General features: G+C 35.2%; 1 protein-coding gene across 1 annotated transcript in view; it reads right to left on the bottom strand.

Annotated features, from left to right (window-relative positions):
- Window positions 1-18,164, bottom strand: part of CFAP47 (cilia and flagella associated protein 47) — a 546,720-nt gene that overhangs the window by 38,746 nt on the left and 489,810 nt on the right. Inside the window, exons 61-62 of the mRNA XM_059157736.1 lie at window positions 15,058-15,229; window positions 11,649-11,810 (exon numbers count right to left, since the gene is read on the bottom strand). Coding sequence (XP_059013719.1) covers window positions 11,649-11,810; window positions 15,058-15,229 — 334 coding nt within the window. The remainder of the gene's footprint in view (window positions 1-11,648; window positions 11,811-15,057; window positions 15,230-18,164) is intronic.

Below are 18,164 nucleotides of genomic sequence, written 5' to 3'. Positions count from 1 at the left end.
GGGATCTCCTCCCTAACACTGAAAACAAGAAGAGGATGTTCCCTCTCACCACTCCTATGCAACTTCATACCAAAAGTCCTCGATAGTATAGTAAAGCATGAAAAGGACATAAAAGGTATGCAGATCAGAAAGAAAGAAATAAAAACTGTCCTTGGTTGTAGGTGACATAATTACCTATGTAACAAATTCTAAAGAACTGACCAAAAAACTGCCTGGATCTACTAAGCAATAATAGCAAAGTTGCAGGATACAAAATTACAAAAATTAACCACTTTCCTATGTACCAGCAACGAACAACTGGAATTTGAAATTGAACACACAACACTATTACATCAGCACTAAAAAATTAAGTAAACAGATATAAATCTAATAATATCTACATGAGGAAAACTATAATATTCTGATAAAGAAACAAAAGAACTAAATAAATGGAGAGATATTCCATGTTCATGAGTAAGAACTCTCAATATTATTATGATATCAATTCCTCTAAACTTTATCTGTAGACTTAATTCAATCTCAATAAAAATATAAGAAAGTTATTTTGAGACATGTACAAGCTGACTCTAAAGTATATATGAAAAAGTAAAAAAACTAAAATAGTTAACACAGTAATGAAAAAGAAAGTTGTAGGATGCACATTACCTGATTTCAGATCTTACTATAAAAGTGGTATAGTGTAGGTGAAAAAATTCACACATACATCAATGGAACAGAGTAGATAACCCAGATAGTAGATAACCCAGGTGTGCATAAATACAGGCAACTGTTCTTTGACAAAGGAGTAAAGGTAATTTAATGGAGAAAGAAGTCATTCAACAAATGGTGCTGTACAGGCTGGAAACCAATATGAAATTAATCAATCCATCAATCAAGAACCTACATTCAAACCTTACACCTTTCAGAAAAATTAAGTCAATGTGATGATAGAGTTAAATGTAAATGGCAAAACTATAAGATATCTAGAAGAGAACATACAAAAAATAAAAGCAACTTTGCATTTGGTAATGAGTTTTCAGATATAACACCAAAAGCATAATCCATGAAAGAAAAATTGATTAGTTAGACTTTATTAAGATTAAAAAATTTTTCTCTGTGAAAGGCACTGTTAAGTGCATGAACACACAAACTACAGATGGAGAGAATATTTTTTTCAGAACAAGTACCTGTAAAGGATTTATATCCAAAATTTACAAATGACTATCCAAGCTCAACAAGAACAAAACCAAAAATCCAATTAAAATACAGGTAAAAGATCTTAATAAACTACTCATCAACAAAAATATACAAATTCCAAATAAGTGTATAACATGCTCATCATCATTAACATTAGGAAACTACAAATTAAAACAATAAGATGCCACTATTAGAATGGCTACAATCCAAAAAACCTGACATCGCCAAATGCTGGTAAAGATGTAGAACAACAGGAGATCTCATTCACTGCTGCTGGGGATGCAAAATGCTACAGCCACTTAGAGGATAATTTGGCAGTTTCTTACATACCTAACCATATGCTTACTATACAATCCAGCATCTATAATACTAGGTGTTTATCCAAATGATTTGAAAACATATATCCATGCAAAAACCTAAGCAAACGTTCAAGCAATTTTTTCATATTTCCCCAAAACTAGAATCTACCAAGATGTCAATTATTCAGCTATAAAAAGAAATGAGGTAGGAAGCTACAAAAAGATACAGACCAACCTTTAATGCATATTGGTAGTGAAAGAAGCCAGTCTGAGAAAGCTATGTAATGTATGATCCCAGCCACATGATACTCTGGAAAAGATAAAACTATAGAGTCAATAAAAAGATCAGTGGCTGCCAAGGACTCAGAAAGTAGGGAGGGATAAAAAGGTGAAAGATGGGGGGATTTTATGGCAGTGAAGATTATTTTGTATGATACTGTATGCTGAACATACATTTGTCAAAATCCACATAACTATATAACACGAAAATTAAACTATGGTCTTTAGTTAATAATAACATATCATATGGGTTTGTCACTTGTAACAAATATGACACATTGATGCAAGGTGTTATTAAGAGGGGAAACTGTGTTGGGGTTTGGGAAGGGGGTATAGAGGAACTCCCCATACTTTATGTGCAAGTTTTCTGTATACTTAAAAATATGGCTCTAAAAATGAAGTCTTACTAAAAAAATGTATGGTTTGATATTGTCTATTCCCACCAAACCTCAATGGTATTACAATAAATTTCTGCCTCCTCACAGTAAAGAAAATATTTTGCTTGTTCTCTATATGTTCTGTATGGTTATACTATGCAGCTGAAGACATGAATATTGTTTCTAATAATTTTCCTTCTTAATCTTATTCCTTCAGTCAATATTATTTATTTATTTATTTATTTATTGAAGATTTTATTTATTTATTTGGCAGACGGAGATCACAAGTAGGCAGAGAAGCAGGCAGAGAGAGAGGAGGAAGTAGGCTCCCTGCTGAGCAGAGAGCCCGATGTGGGGCTCGATTCCAGGACCTTGGGATCATGACCTGAGCTGAAGGCAGAGGTTTTAACCCACTGAGCCACCCAGGCACCCCCCCTTTCTTTCACTTTTTTTAAAACTAAGGCTTCATCCCCCCTTTTTAAAGATTTATTTATTTGAGAGAGAGAGAGAGAGAGTATGTGTAAGTGGAGAGAGGGACAGTAGGATAGAGAGAATCCTGAGGCAGACTCCCTGCTGAGCATGGAGTCCAACATGGGGCTTGATCCCAGGACCCAGAGATCATGACCTGAGCTGAAATCCAGAGTCAGACCCTTAACCAACTGAGCCATCCAGGTGCCCCTCCTTCAATTAATATTTATGGGGTACCTGTTCATAAGTAAGTTACTATACTACTTGTCATGAATTTCCTGGCACAGATTACAGTCCATTGTCCTTTCCTGTAGTGCAGGGGCTGCTCTTAAGAATTGGCCATTTTGGGGCGCCTGGGTGGCTCAGTGGGTTAAGTCGCTGCCTTTGGCTCGGGTCATGATCTCGGGGTCCTGGGATCGAGTCCCGCATCGGGCTCTTTGCTCAGCAGGGAGCCTGCTTCCATCTCTCTCTCTCTCTCTCTCTCTCTGCCTTCCTCTCCATCTACTTGTGATCTCTCTCTATCAAATAAATAAATAAATAAAATCTTTAAATTCTCTTGGAAAAAAAAAAAGAATTGGCCATTTTGCACTACTATACATATAAGACCCTTAGCAATTCCTTACTGCATGCTGTGAAGAAACAGATCTTTATTCTTTATTCATAAACACTGAATTACTTAGCTTGATAATTTTTTGGAAGAATTGAAAAATATAATTGCTTTACTCATTTCCTGACCCAAATGAGTTTAGCTCTATGACCACAAAAATTGTGTAATTTACTGATTAAATCTCCTCTAAATATTATTCATTATCATCTTGTGATATAAGGTCTTATTTGCCACATATACTATAAATCTATTCAAAGTACATTTTATTTATTTATTTTTATTTTTTTTTTTAATTTTTATTTATTTGTTTGACAGACAGAGACCACAAGTAGGCAGAGACGCAGGCAGAGAGAGAGAGGAGGAAGCAGGCTCCCTGCTGAGCAGAGAGCCCGATGTGGGGCTCGATCTCAGGACTCTGGGATCATGAACTGAGCTGAAGGCAGAGGCTTTAACCCACTGAGCCACCCAGGCACCCCCAAAGTACATTTTAAACTATTAACAAAACTGCTGCTTTAACATAAAGCAATATTTATATTCCTTTCTTTAATGTAGAGAAACAGTAATATCTTTGGATTGTTATGAAACAGGTAAAGGATATTTTTTGGCCCAAGATCTGAAAATTTCACATCATGATCCCTCCCCCTTCCTTTTTTTTCTCTTAACTAATCTCAATGACTACATTTTGAAGGAACATTACGGCTCTGCATGTCTATGAAACTTCCATTAGCAAGTTACATTTCTTTCAGATAATTTTTTTTTAAGCTCTTCACCCAAAAGCATATATTTTAAAGTTGATCACTTGTGAATTGTGCTATCAAGATTTGCAACATCTTGATGTCACATGCATTCACAAAGTGTTTTAAATGGCCATGTTAATTTTCAATTAAGGAAAATAAGATATTATATAGAAATATGATATATATATATTTATCAGTAAGTACTAATACAGACATCAAAACTCTATATGGAACAGAAAATTAAAATAATGACACAATAAGATACAATCCATATATAGCTATTTAATACTTTTTCTTCTAACTTTTGTGATTTCTGAATAACTGACTAGGTAAATTCTCAAGATCTTTCTCTTTATTCTAATTTCATGAATTTAGTCTTTTACTCACTAAACAATATTTACTGAAGCCCTACAATGTATAAAACACTTACTAAATGGTGATTTTTGTGCTTTAGAATCTCATGTTCTTGAAGAATGAGAGATAAAGAAGATAATCAAATATTTACTCTAATTGTTAACCACACAACAGACTTATGAGCACAGATGAATAGAACAAGGGAGATGTGCAATAACTATTAATGAATTAGAAATGGTCACCATATTATTTTGCTCTTTCTCTCAGGCATGTTGATGAATAGAATAATAGAATCCAGGAGCCCTACGGTTCTCTAGTTAAGTACTTCTGAATGGATGCCAGTTCTATGTTACCTGCTCCCAGTCTACCCATGCTACTCTTAACTCCAGCCATTCTAACCACTTTCAGTTCTTTCAATAGAACCACGGTCTCATCCCTCTAGAACTCTGTACATATAATATCCTCCTCCTGGAACTCCTTCACTCCCTTCCCTAATCTGCATTGCAAATGACAACTTAACCTTAAAGATTCAGTTTAAAATACCTGTTGATGGAAATAATTTATTGTGCACCTAGGTAGTAAGTTTACAGAAATGAATAAAACATGGTCCCATGGGGATCTCACTTCCTTCCTTCCTTCCTTTCTTTTTTTTCTTTTTTTAAAAATATTTTTTGTTTATTTGACAGACAGAGATCACAAGTAGGCAGAGAGGTAGGCAGAGAGAGAGAGAGGGGAAGCAGGGTCCCAGCCAAGCTGAGTCTAATGCGGGGCTTGATCCCAGGACCTTGGGATCATGACCTGAGCTGAAGGCAGAGGCTTTAACCCACTGAGCCACCCAGGTGCCCTGGGATCTCACTTTCTATAGAGTAAAATATAATTGGAATAAAACATCACCTTTCCATATGCTTATTCCCTAATTATATGCAATAATTATAAAGCTCTATGTTCTTTGAATTTGCCTGCAGGAATAAGCTTGGGTCCTTTCAGTTGATTTTACAATTAACTTAATATTTATTGAATGCTAACTTTGATTCAAGCATTTGCAGGAGAAAAGCACATTAGGAATATTATAGCCCTTCAAAATAAATGACCATACTATGAATTTCATATTGGGTTTATATTTTGATATTAAGGTAGACTATCAGTTTGTTCTCTTGCATACAACAGTAATTTTTCTAAGACAACACCTGTATTATACTGGCCTAACTGGAATATTGATCTTTGGAAATTTTGTTGAATGAATAAAATGAGTAATTCTAAATTATCTTCCGAAGTTTGATTCATTACTAGATACCTAATAGGAATTAATTCTGAACAAAGCCTAGTACTGCAAATACAAAAGACACAGGAGAAATTGCAAAAAAAAAAAAAAAAAAAAAAAACCCAAAAAACAAACAAAAAAAACCCATTTTATATATTATGCCTATGGAAAATATACATAATTGTGTGTGTGTATTTATATGTATATATATGTACATACATATATATATACATAAATGTGTGTGTGTATTTATATGTGTGTATATATATGTACAGACATATATATATATACACATAAATGGTCAAGTAAGATTATATTGTGCTGAGAAGAAAAATGAGTAGAATTTAGGGCGCCTGGGTGGCTCAGTGGGTTAAGCCGCTGCCTTCGGCTCAGGTCATGATCTCGCGTCCTGGGATCGAGTCCCACATGGGGCTCTCTGCTCAGCAGGGAGCCTGCTTCCTCCTCTCTCTCTCTCTGCCTGCCTCTCCAACTACTTGTGATTTCTCTCTGTCAAATAAATAAATAAAATCTTTAAAAAAAATGAGTAGAATTTAGAAACAAGTGGAGAGGAGATAGGAAGGGCATTTTAGAAGCAGACAGAAAGAGAAGACAGGTGAGAAGTAATGGATAAGACACTCTGAGAATAGTGACTTTGTTTTCCTTAAGACTGAAGCACGAGATCTGTTTTAGACAGCGGAAGGAAGACATCAGAAAGGTCAGAGAGAGCTAGGACCATGAACAGCATGCATAATTTAGATGCTGCTTTGTGTAAGCAACAGGAAAGCATCAGATGCTTTTGACAAGGGAAGTCACATGTTAATAACATTGTTTTAAGAAGATTGATTTTAGTGCAATGTATAAAGTAGATTGGAATGAAAGGGATACAGACAGAGAATCCAATGAGATGATTTCTATTGCTCAAACATAAAGGAAAAACCATCTGAACTATTACTGAGCTAAAATATATATATAACTAGCAAAGGGTAATCATCACTGGGTATAATTGAAAAATACAATTTAGGGAGCTTATTTCCAACTTTTTCTTTTTTGCTAATATTGCATTTGAAAAAATATTGGTTATGATAAAATCAGTTGAAACCATTTCCATAGTCTTGAAAAGCTTTTTGAATGTATTAAATATATTTACATTTAAACAAAAATATCTAATAATTTGAAATATCTTTGGAAGTTGTAGAATAAGACTACCCAACTTCAAGACTTACTATAAAGCTACAGTAATCAAGACAGTGTGGTATTGGCCAAAGAACAGTCAGATAGATCAGTGGAACAGAACAGAGTCTAGAAATAGACACACACATATATAGTCAACTGATCTTTGACAAAGGGCAAAGGAAATACAATGGAGCAAAGAAATTCTCTTCAACAAGTGGTGCTGGAACAACTGGACATCTGCATGTAAAAAAAAAAAATCTAGACACATACTTTATACCCATTACAAAAGTTAACTCAAAATAGATCATAAACCCAAATTCAAAACACAAATCCATGAAGCTAGTATAAGATAACATAAAAGAAAGCCTAGATAACCTTGAGTATGGTGATGCCTTATTAGATATTAGAGCAAAGACACAAGTCATGAAAGAAAAATTGGTAAGTTGAATCCTATTAACATCAAAAACTTCTCCTCTGTGATGGACAATATCAAGAGAATTAGAACACAAGCTACAGACTGGGAGAAAGTATTTGTGAAAGACACATTTGACAATGGACTATTATGCATTATATGTAAAGAACTCTTAAAACTCGACATAAAAAACCCCAAACAACCCAACTTAAAAATGGGCCAAAGACTTTATCACACACCTCACCAAAGAAGGTATACACATATCAAGTAAGCATTTGAAAAGGTATATTATGCACCATGTCATTAGGGAAATGCAAACTAAAACTGCAATGAGATACCACTACACTTCTTTTAAAATGGCCCAAATCCAGAACACTGATAGCATCATATGCTGATGAGGGTATAGAGCAACAGGAACTGTCATTCACAATCGGTGAGAGTACAAACTGGCACAGCCATTTAGGAAGACAGTTAGGTAATTTCTTACAAAACTAAACATACCCTTGCCATAGGATCCAGCAATCATGCTCCTGGGTGTCTACCCCCAAAGAGCTGAAAAACTTATTTCCACAGTAAAACCTGTACCCAGATGTTTATAGCAGCTTTGTTCACAATTACCAAAACGTGGAAGCAACCAAGACGTCCTTTAGCAGGTAAATGGGTAAATAAGCTGTGGTATATCCAAACAGTAGAATATTACTCAATGCTTTAAAAAAAAATGAGCTATCAAGTCATGAAAAGACATGGATAAACTTCACATGCATTTCACTAAGTAAAGAAGCAAGTATGAAAAGACTACATACTCTATGATTCCAATTATATAGCATTTGAAAAAGTCTAAACTAGGAGACTAGGTTTCCAGGGGTAGGAGAGAGAGATGAATAGGAAGAGCACTGAAGAGTTTTTAGTGAAGGGAAAATACTCTGTATCATTAGATGCACGCATGTCATTGTTGTTCTTTCTAAATTCATAGAATGTATAACACCAAGAGTGAATCAATCCCAAGGTGAACTCTGGACTTTTGGTGAATTTGATGGGTCAATGTAGGTTCACCCTAGATAAAAATATGTACCATTCTAGTGGGTGAAATTGACAATCAGGAAGGCTATGCATGAGTGAGGGCAGGAGGTGTAGGAGAAATCTCTGCACCTTCTCAAATTCTGTCATAAACCTAATACTGTTTAAAAAACAGGTTTTTTTTTTTTTTAAAGACTACATACTGGGTGATTTTATTTATATATAATATCCAAAAAAAGGCACGATTATAGATACAGAAAGCAAATCACTGGTTGCTGGAGACTGGGGGTGGGAGCAGGAGTTGAATGCAAAGGGACTTGAGGGGTATTTTGGGAGAAATGGGAGAGTTCTAAACCTGGAATGTGGTTATGATTGCAAATTCTACAATTTTTCAAAGAAATTATTGAAATGTATACTTATAATGAAATTTTATGACATGTTTGTTATATCTTAAAAACAGGTGGAAAATATATTGTACATGTGAGATAGGTAAAAGTATTATGCTCATTCTGCCTATGCTATCACAAGTATAACAAAGATAGCTATGGTGGAACAGAATAATAATATAGAAAATAGAATCAATATAGGTGACCTGATCATCTCTGCTTAGTTAAACCACTTCATAACCCCAAACCATTAAAGTTTACTGAAAAATAATCCATTGACCTTTAAAATATTTTCTAGATATGTCTCCTGAGGCAAGGGAAATAAAAGCAAAAAATAAACTATTGGGACTACATCAGAATAAAAAGTTCTGCATAGAGAAATAAACAATCAACAAAACTAAAAGACAATCTACTGAATGGGAGATGGTATTTGCAAATGACATATCTAATAAAGGTTAGTATCCAAAATCTATAAAAAAAATACAATTCAACACCCCAAAACCATATAATCTAATTAAAAATGGGCAAAGTTATGAACAGACATTTCTCCAAAGAAGACATACAGATGGCCAACAGACACATGGAAAGATGCTCAGCTTTAGGGAAATGCAGATCAAAACTCCAATGAGATATTACTTCACACCTGTCAGAATGGCTAAAATTACCAACACAGGAAACAACAGGTATTGATGAGGATGCAGAGAAAAGGGAAATCTCTTTCACTGTTGGGAATGCAAACTGGTGCAGTCACTCTGGAAAACAGTATAGAGGTCCCCCCCAAAAGTTAAAAATAAGGGGTGCTTGGGTGGCTCAGTTGGGTAAGCATCCAACTTCTGTTTCAGCTCAGGTCATGATCTTTGGGTTGTAAGAGGGAGCCCCATGTCAGGCTCCACACTCACCGTAGGGTCTGCTTGAGATTCTCTCTCTTTTACTCTCCCCCTGTCTCTGCCCCTCTCTCCACCTGTGTGCATGTGTGCTCTCTCTCTCTAAAATAAATAAATAAAATCTTTTTAAAAAGTTAAAAATTGAACTACCCTATGATCCAGCAATTGCACTTCTAAGTATGTACACAAAGGTGACAAAAATACTGATTCAGAGAGACACATGAATCCTGATATTTATGGCAGCATTATCAACAATAGCCAAGTTAGGGAAAGAGCCCAAATGTCCACTGACAGAAGAATGGATGAAGAAGATGGGGTGGGGGGGTGGTCTATGTATACAACAGGGTATTACTCAGCCATCAAAAAGAATTAAATCTTGGAATTTGCAAAGATGTGGATGGAGCTAGAGAACATTATGCTAAGTGAAATGAGTCAGTCAGAGAAAGTCAAAAACCATATGACCTCACCCTTTTATGGAATTTATGGGGGAAACAAAAAGAGGCAAACCAGGAAAAAGACTCCTAACTACACAGAAAAAACTAAGGGTTACTGGAGGGGAGATGGGTGGAGGATAGGATAGGTGATGGGGATTAAGGAGGCACTTGTGATGAGCACCAGGTATTATGTGGAAGTGCTGAATCACTATATTTTACAGCTGAAATTAATATATACACTGTATGTTGACTGGAATTTAATAAAAACTTGAAAAAAAAACTACAGTGAGCTATTACCTTACACCTGTCAGAATGGCTAAAATCAAAAACACAAGAAACAACAGGTATTGGTGAGGATGTGGAGGAAAAGGAACCCTCGTGCACTGTTGGTGAGAATACAAATCACTGTAGCCACCGTAGAAGACAGTACAGAGGTTCCTCAAAAAGTTAAACACATGGGGCGTCTGGGTGGCTCAGTGGGTTAAAGCCTCTACCTTCAGCTCAGGTCATGATCTCAGGGTCCTGGGATCAAGCCCCACATCGGGCCCTCTGCTCAGTGGGGAGTCTGCTTCTCCCTCTCTCTGCTTGCCTCTCTGTCTACTTGTGATTTCTCTCTGTCAAATGAATAAATAAAATCTTTAAAAAAAAGAAAGTTGAACACAGAGCTACCCTATGATCCAGCAATCACACTTCTGGGTATTTGCCCAAAGAACACAAAACACTAATCCAAAAGGATATACGTAGCCCTATGTTTGTTTATTGCAGCATGATTTACAATAGCTGAATTACGGAAGCAGCCCAAGTATCCACTGATAGATAAATGTATAAAGAAGAAATGGTACACACACAGACACACACACACACACACACACACACTTCAGCCATAAGAAAAATTGAAATTTTGCTATTTGCAATAGCAAGGAGGGAGGGAGAGACTATTATGCAAAGTGAAATTAGTCAGAGAAAGACAAATACCATATGATTTTACTCACATGTGGAATTTAAGAAACAAAACAAACAAAGAAAAAAAAAAAGAGAGAGAGGCAAACCAAGAAATGGACTCTTAACTACAGAGAACAAACTGATGGTTACCAGAGGGGAAGGGTGGGGGGTAAGGATAAAATAGGTGACAGGGATCAAGAGTACACTTATTATCAAGAGCACTGAGTAATGTACAGAATTGTTGATCACTATACTTTATGCCCCAAACTAAATCAACATTGTATGTTCACTTTACTAGAATTAAGGTTAAAAAAACCTAATGAGAGTGGGCTATAAAAATGCATTAATAACAGTCTCTGAAAAACAAATAAAGGGGTGCCTGGGTGGCTGAGTCAGTTAAGTGTCCAACTCTTGATTTCAGTTCAGGTCATGATCTCAGGGTCCTAAGATCAAGTCCCTCATCAGGCTCCACACTCAGCGCAGAGTCTGCTTGAAATTCTCTCTCTCCCTCTGCCCATGCTCATGTGCTCTCTTTCTCTCTCTCTCTCTCAAATAAATAAATAAAATCTTAAAGAAAAATGAAAAACAAATAGAAATATCATCCTAAATTTCAGTTTCTATTTACTTTTGTTTCTTGTTTTTTTGGTCTTCACTTTGCAGACTATTTTTCCAATGTTTAATTAAAAATTATGAAATATATTAATCAGATCCATAGAAGCAATAGTTCTCTGGCTTAAACAGTGAAAGATGACATAACAGAATTTTCCATCTTAAATTTTTTTCTCAATTCAGCGTAAGTTAAATTCACAAAACCAGTTACATACTTTTGCTTGATATATTACCTCGTCTGACTTGTCAGCCTGAAGTCAACAACAGATTCCTTAAATAAACCAATGCCTTCAATATCAATGACATCATCCACATCAGGCTCAGTAGCAACCAACGTTATGGGAAACTTCCAAATCCCATCTGTTATGCACTCTACTTTCAGTGTAATATGAGTCCTTAAACAGAAAAAGAGATTACAAAGGATACTCCAGGAAAACAAGCAAAAAGAGAATACAATATAGCAGACCAATATCTAGGGTGAAAATGTAAGCAAACCTTGTGGTTTTAGTAAAAAATACTTAGACTTTTAATTCTTTTTTAATTTTTTATTTATTTTTGTTTTTTAAAAGATTTTATTTATTCATTTGAGAGAGAGAGATACAGAGAGAACACAAGCAGTGGGAAAAGAAAGAGGGAGAGGGAGAAGCAGACTCCTTGCTGGGCTGGGAGCCCAGAGAGGGTCTCCATGTGGGGCTCCATCCCAGGACTGGGAGTACATGAACTGAGCTGAAGGCAGATGCTTAACCATCTAAGCCACCCAGGCACCCCCAGGACTTTGAATTCTTAACAAACAAACAAAAAAGCAGGTGACTGTGAATTACATTTTAGGAATAAATTTTAGGTCTTTGATTATGTTATCAATCTCCTTGTGAGATAATTATTTTGTAGCACATCTTAACTATGCCCTAGTTATTTACTAAGAACCAGTAAAATATGAAGAATTGACTGCAAATTTTCTGTAACCAGCACAGAATATCGTAGGTAACATTTAAGAATCCAAGGCTAGGTTGGCATAGGGAGCCAGGTGTTATACAGATAAGTCTGCATGGAAATTTTGTTCAAAAGGAAACATCATGAGAAAGTTTTTAAAATTCTTATTTCATGTAGAAAAAACTATATTTCCTGGACACTTACAAAGCTCATAAAATTGACTTAAAGATTTTAAAAATAAAATTGCTAATTTTAACTGAAATTAAAAGGCCACAAACAGGGACGCCTGGGTGGCTCAGTTGGTTAAGCAGCTGCCTTCGGCTCAGGTCATGATCCCAGCGTCCTGGGATTGAGTCCCGCATCGGGCTCCTTGCTCGGCGGGGAGCCTGCTTCTCCCTCTGCCTCTGCCTGCCATTCCGTCTGCCTGTGCTCACTCTCTCCCTCTCTCTCTCTGACAAATAAATAAAATCTTTAAAAAAAAAAAAGGCCACAAACACTTTACATAATAACATAATTAAGTGGCAACTGAATTAATAAAGTGAGTCGAGATCGTCTTTCTAAGCATTTGGCTATGAAGGAGAGTGGAAACATAGGGCAGCAGGTGAAACTGAGGAATGATTACTTGTTTGTTTGCTTGCTTAGGGTGGAAACAATGCAAACATGAAATGGTGTAACTGCAATATTTTATGTCAGATTGGAAAAAGAAATCCCAATCCTTTTACATAAAACTTTCAGAAAGTATAGCAGGTCAAGAGTTCCAGGAGAAAGTTGAGCTAAGATAATTATTATTTCTTAAGAAACCCTAAGACAAATGATATTGATCATTTATTTATTAAAAAATGTTTAGACCTGTGTTAAATTAGAATCATTAGGCTGATTCATGACCATACTACTAACTATTAATCTGTCAAATTTTTGTATTAGACCCTTGACTTTTACTGAAAGAAAAGGTCAAGACCTGTAGAAATAATCTTGTTTGTTTTTGTAAAAACCATCAGTTAGGGCCCTGATCATTATTTTTTTTATTATTACATACACTATTCTGTGAAAAGAAGAATGTGAAAAATCACCTTGTATTAATTGTTGTGAAATAATGTTATATTTTCTTTTCATCAAAACAAAAATTTTGGCTTTTTTTTTTTTACTTAGCCAAACAAGAAGAAAATAACTGAATTTAATACTTATTTTACTTATCTAGGTAAAGCTTGGTTTAGGTATAATTATTTTCTTGTTCTTTTTCATAATTTAGAGCTATTGGGTTCATTTTGGTTTTTCTCATTTAACTGCATGTCTTCCAGCGAACCATCCCAAATAAATCAGGAAGAAGGAATGACAAATGTAAATGAATATATACATATATACACAAAACAGAATTATTAAACTAGATCAGAATATCACATAGCACTCACAAAAATTTATGAATCATGCATACAAGTTATCCTAAATCAGTTTTGCAAACATTCACCAAGAAGCTCTAAATCCACAAAATGTTGAAGGGGTATAAATTCATACTGGTTGTGTTCATATTCACGAATGATAACATTCTCCCCTTCTGGTTGTTGCTCGTAATTTCCATATCACTAAATCAACATAACCCTAACCTAAATGTGAAAAAATAAGTACTATGAAACAAACACAAAAAGCTATCAAAACGGAAGAGAAGATAAATGTTTACAGTATTCTACCTTCTTGCTACTGTTTCCTGAAGATGACCCTGGCATCTTTTAGTTATTGAACTATATAGTCAGGGCACATGGCTACATCAAATACCTAGTTAAACTATAGAAAAGATTATAAGAACAGGTAATACTTCAGCTGTCTTTTCATTGCGAGGCTGTATTTTGTACTTTGTGTGTATTGTGGTACTGATCGGTATCTCTGTATTAAGACATAAAGAAAGCCCTATTTCAGACGTGACCTATCATACAGCATTTTTATGTGCTAAGTACCAGTTGCCTGAGAAGTAAATATAAACACACTGGATGAGGTTTCACAGAAGACATTCAATCACTATTCTCACAGATTCCAGTATGATCTTAAACCTGACCAAAGGATGTGCAATTATAGAGCTTTGGTGGTAAAATGGAAATGACAGCAACTACGAAGTAGACCACAGCTGAGGCATTTTTTATCATTTGAACTGGTTCTCTGAAGTAGTATCAAGAAACATGATGTTGGGGTGTCTGAGTGGCTCAATACAAGTGTCCGACTAGTGATTTTGGTTCAGGTCATGATCTTAAGGATCACAAGATTGAGCCCCGCACCAGACTCTGTGCTCAGTGGCAAGTCTGCTTGAGGATTCTGTCCCTCTGCCCAACCCCTGTCCTGACTTGCTCTCTCAAATAAATAAATTATTTTTTAAAAAATAAAGGAAACATCACGTTCTTAATGCACAGCACCAAGTCAGTAATATTTTTAAAAATTTTACAAAGTGCTCTGCTATTTTGTATTATACCCTAATGATCTCTGGGAGGTCACAATTTGTGAAGGATATCTTAGATTTCTAATCATTTTGACTATTTTTTCTCATCAGAACACTTTTCAGAGTTTGATAGCTAGAGATAATGTAGCCCAAAATATTGACTTCAACAGCATCACAAAGTAATACAATCCAAACATAAAAGATGGAAAGAAAAATCAACATTATTTTGTTTAATAGAGTAATAATATGTAGTTTCAAAAAGTAATATTATTTAAAGAAAAGAGATTTACCTCAATGGTTTCTTTGGTGCAAATACCACATTGAAGAACAATGTTATCGTTTCAGTTTCGACATGATAAGACTTTTTCATGATGTATAAAGCTACACAGGATTCTAAGCTAGACTTCATAACTTCGGATTCAAATTGAATTTCATATTCAAATTCACGTTTCACAGGCGTATCTATGAAAATAAAGATTGAAATGATTTCAACTTAACTAAACATATATAGACTGAGAATCAATTATGTGTCAACACTAATCATGCACAGGTATTTAAAGGGAAGGAGAGGGTTTATGTCATATACCTTTGTGTTCATAATACCTAGTGCGTTACTATGTATATAATAGTACTCAGTTATGCTTTTGTTAAAAGGTAAATAGACAAGTGAATGAATAAAAAAATAAATGCAGAAGACAACTCCCACTACCTTAAATCTTTAAAATTCAGATTTATGAAGCAAGAAATAGCCAGATGGAAATTAATATTCCATATTTACCATAAAATATAAATAAAACAGCCTAGTCTTTAGTCTTTTATAAATAGATTAAAAGTTTATAGACTTGTAATTTATAAAGAAAGATTTGAATTATGTTTAAATAATATTAAAACAGCATCCCAATTAATTTGAGCACAATTTTCAAGGTCTGGTATATTTTAATAAAAGAGAGAGTTCTTCATGTTTTAGTCTAGGGTTTTAGAGACAACCTAGTTAACCATACTTTCTTAACCAGTAGGTTGCCAGAGGAAAGTTATAGCAGGGTTCTGGCATGTACAAGAGAAGCACAAACATCTAACTCTCCACATACATGTAAGGAGCCCAAATGCCAAATTGAGAATTTGTTGCATATGGATCATAGAAAAGATGTCAGGAAACCATAACTTGACCTGGTCCACAGCTGAGGTAATTTCTAAAGTTTGTCTCTACTGTATAACGGTAAACGTGATCCTTGGATTCACAGAACTGATAGCCACCTTTCTTAAAGCAATCCAAACAGAAAACAGACCACCTTTAAGAAGTAGTTGATTATAATGTATGCTGTAGAACTCTAAAAAACAGCATGGCTGTAACAAGCCCAAGTCACATTTAATGATTATCCAGCAAACCTTATTCATGTAAAACAACTGGTCGACCCACACCTTTACAAGTTCCCTTTTTTTTTCTTTTTCCACATGTGAAAGTGTATTTCTGATCTCCTGAATTGCTGATTTTTATCCTGTTGGCAAAATCGGCAATCATTGTACCTATCAATAACCTGTCTTTGGTATAGCAAAATCAATGTGTCTACATATAATGTGTCTATTTGTTCTGGGAATGAGATATGGAAATGGTCCAAAGGAAGCCATAATCCATACAAAGAAAGAGCATTTAAGAATTTTAGAGTGGTTAATGGGAGATAAAATTTCCATTGCATTCAAATAACATTATATTTTTAAAGCAAATACTGTATGTAGTTGAGCTCTACATCTGTTTCTACTTAATTACTAAAGTCTTTATGGGAATTCTTGTGTCAGAATGAAGACAAGAAATGAGAAGCTAAATTTAGTTTCAGAAGCATTGAACCCCCTGTGGAGAATCTGTTACTATGGATGTTATAATTGTAATCATAAGAAGATCCACTGGTACAAAATAGAGACATGATTATCAGCTAAAGGACAGGAGGTGAGATAAGTAGAAACAATATGAATATATTTTTCAAACTACACATATCCCCCTTGCCTGTAGCTGGAATATATTGCTCTGAGCCCATAAAGGAGAGGGAAAGAAGAAAGCTGAACAAAATCACAATAAAATGACATTCAGTATTATATCTTAAAAATAATCTGTTAGAGTCTCTGCATTTTATTTGGAAAGTCATATTACCAAGTGGGAAACATGGCTTTTGTTATACTCTTAATTTGGAGAGAAACTATGCAGTATTGGGGTGGATAAGCACTAAGTCAGTGAGGCCAGGATAAATTAATTATGTGATTGTTAGATAAAATTAATCTCTCATGACAAACATAGCTCATAATTCTAAAAGAATGCCTGCACACTTCTAAAAAAGAGTATCTAAGTAAATGTAGTTTCCCTTCATAGACATACAATTTCAAAGTTACAAGTCAACAGTCCTCAAGACTACTGTAAAAAATTTTTCAACACTGAGGGAAAATCCTACTGTTTTTAAGCAAACCCTTAAAAAGGCACTTACATCCATGAAACTAACAGGATAAATATATATTTGACTTCAATTGTGTTTTACCAGTATGTAAAAAGCTTTCCTTGAAATGACCAGTGATTCAAGGTTAGAAATTAAGAAAATGCCTCCTAGACATCATGAGAGCAGCATGGGGGAGCTTTCCAGGGCGGAAACCACCTTAAAGCATTGGAGAAAGAACTTACACGGATGAAGCAGAGGAAGTGGCAAGAATTTGTCAAAAGATGTAAAGTAGGCAAAGTAGGTAAGACTATACAGGTCATGGTGAGGAATTGGGACTTTTTAAGAATAACGGGAGACCACTGAATGTTTTAAATAAGTCAGTAACATGATCTTTTAATGGCAAATTGAGCAAAAGGGGATTAGAAGAGAACTTAAGGAAGTTTCTACGGTAGTTCAGGCCAGGTGGTGGCTTGACCAAGGGTGAGAGGAAGATGTAGATTAAAATCAAATAATGTCCTGCTCTGTATAAAGTGGGAGATATGTGAGCAGGCATGACTGGCAATTAGAATCACCAGCTTATCACTTCTGTCCTGTATTCATACCCTTTACATATATACAAAATACCTAATCAAACAGGTTTCAGAGAATTTCATAGTATGATATCTATATCTATCCATATCCATATCTATCTATTGTGTCACCAAAGAATACTGGTGATAATCATTTGGGTATGGCAGCAGAGTCATTTATTGAACAGAAGGGGCATATCTCCCATCCAGATAGTGTCCCTGCATAATTATCATTCAACCTAATGCCTGTATCATAGTGACAATAAATCACGCATGGGAGCTACATTGGCCAGTGGTTCGTTACTAAGGTGAATTTTCTCAGGTGAATTTTCTCAGGCCAATGACTGAATTTTATTCAATGTGGAAGAATATCAGTCATTTAAAAAAAAAAGGGGGGAGAACACCTGA

Source organism: Mustela lutreola, chromosome X, assembly GCF_030435805.1.
Source record: "Mustela lutreola isolate mMusLut2 chromosome X, mMusLut2.pri, whole genome shotgun sequence".
In the NCBI taxonomy this organism is placed as follows: Eukaryota; Metazoa; Chordata; class Mammalia; order Carnivora; family Mustelidae; genus Mustela; species Mustela lutreola.
This window is presented reverse-complemented; position numbering and strand designations above follow the sequence as displayed.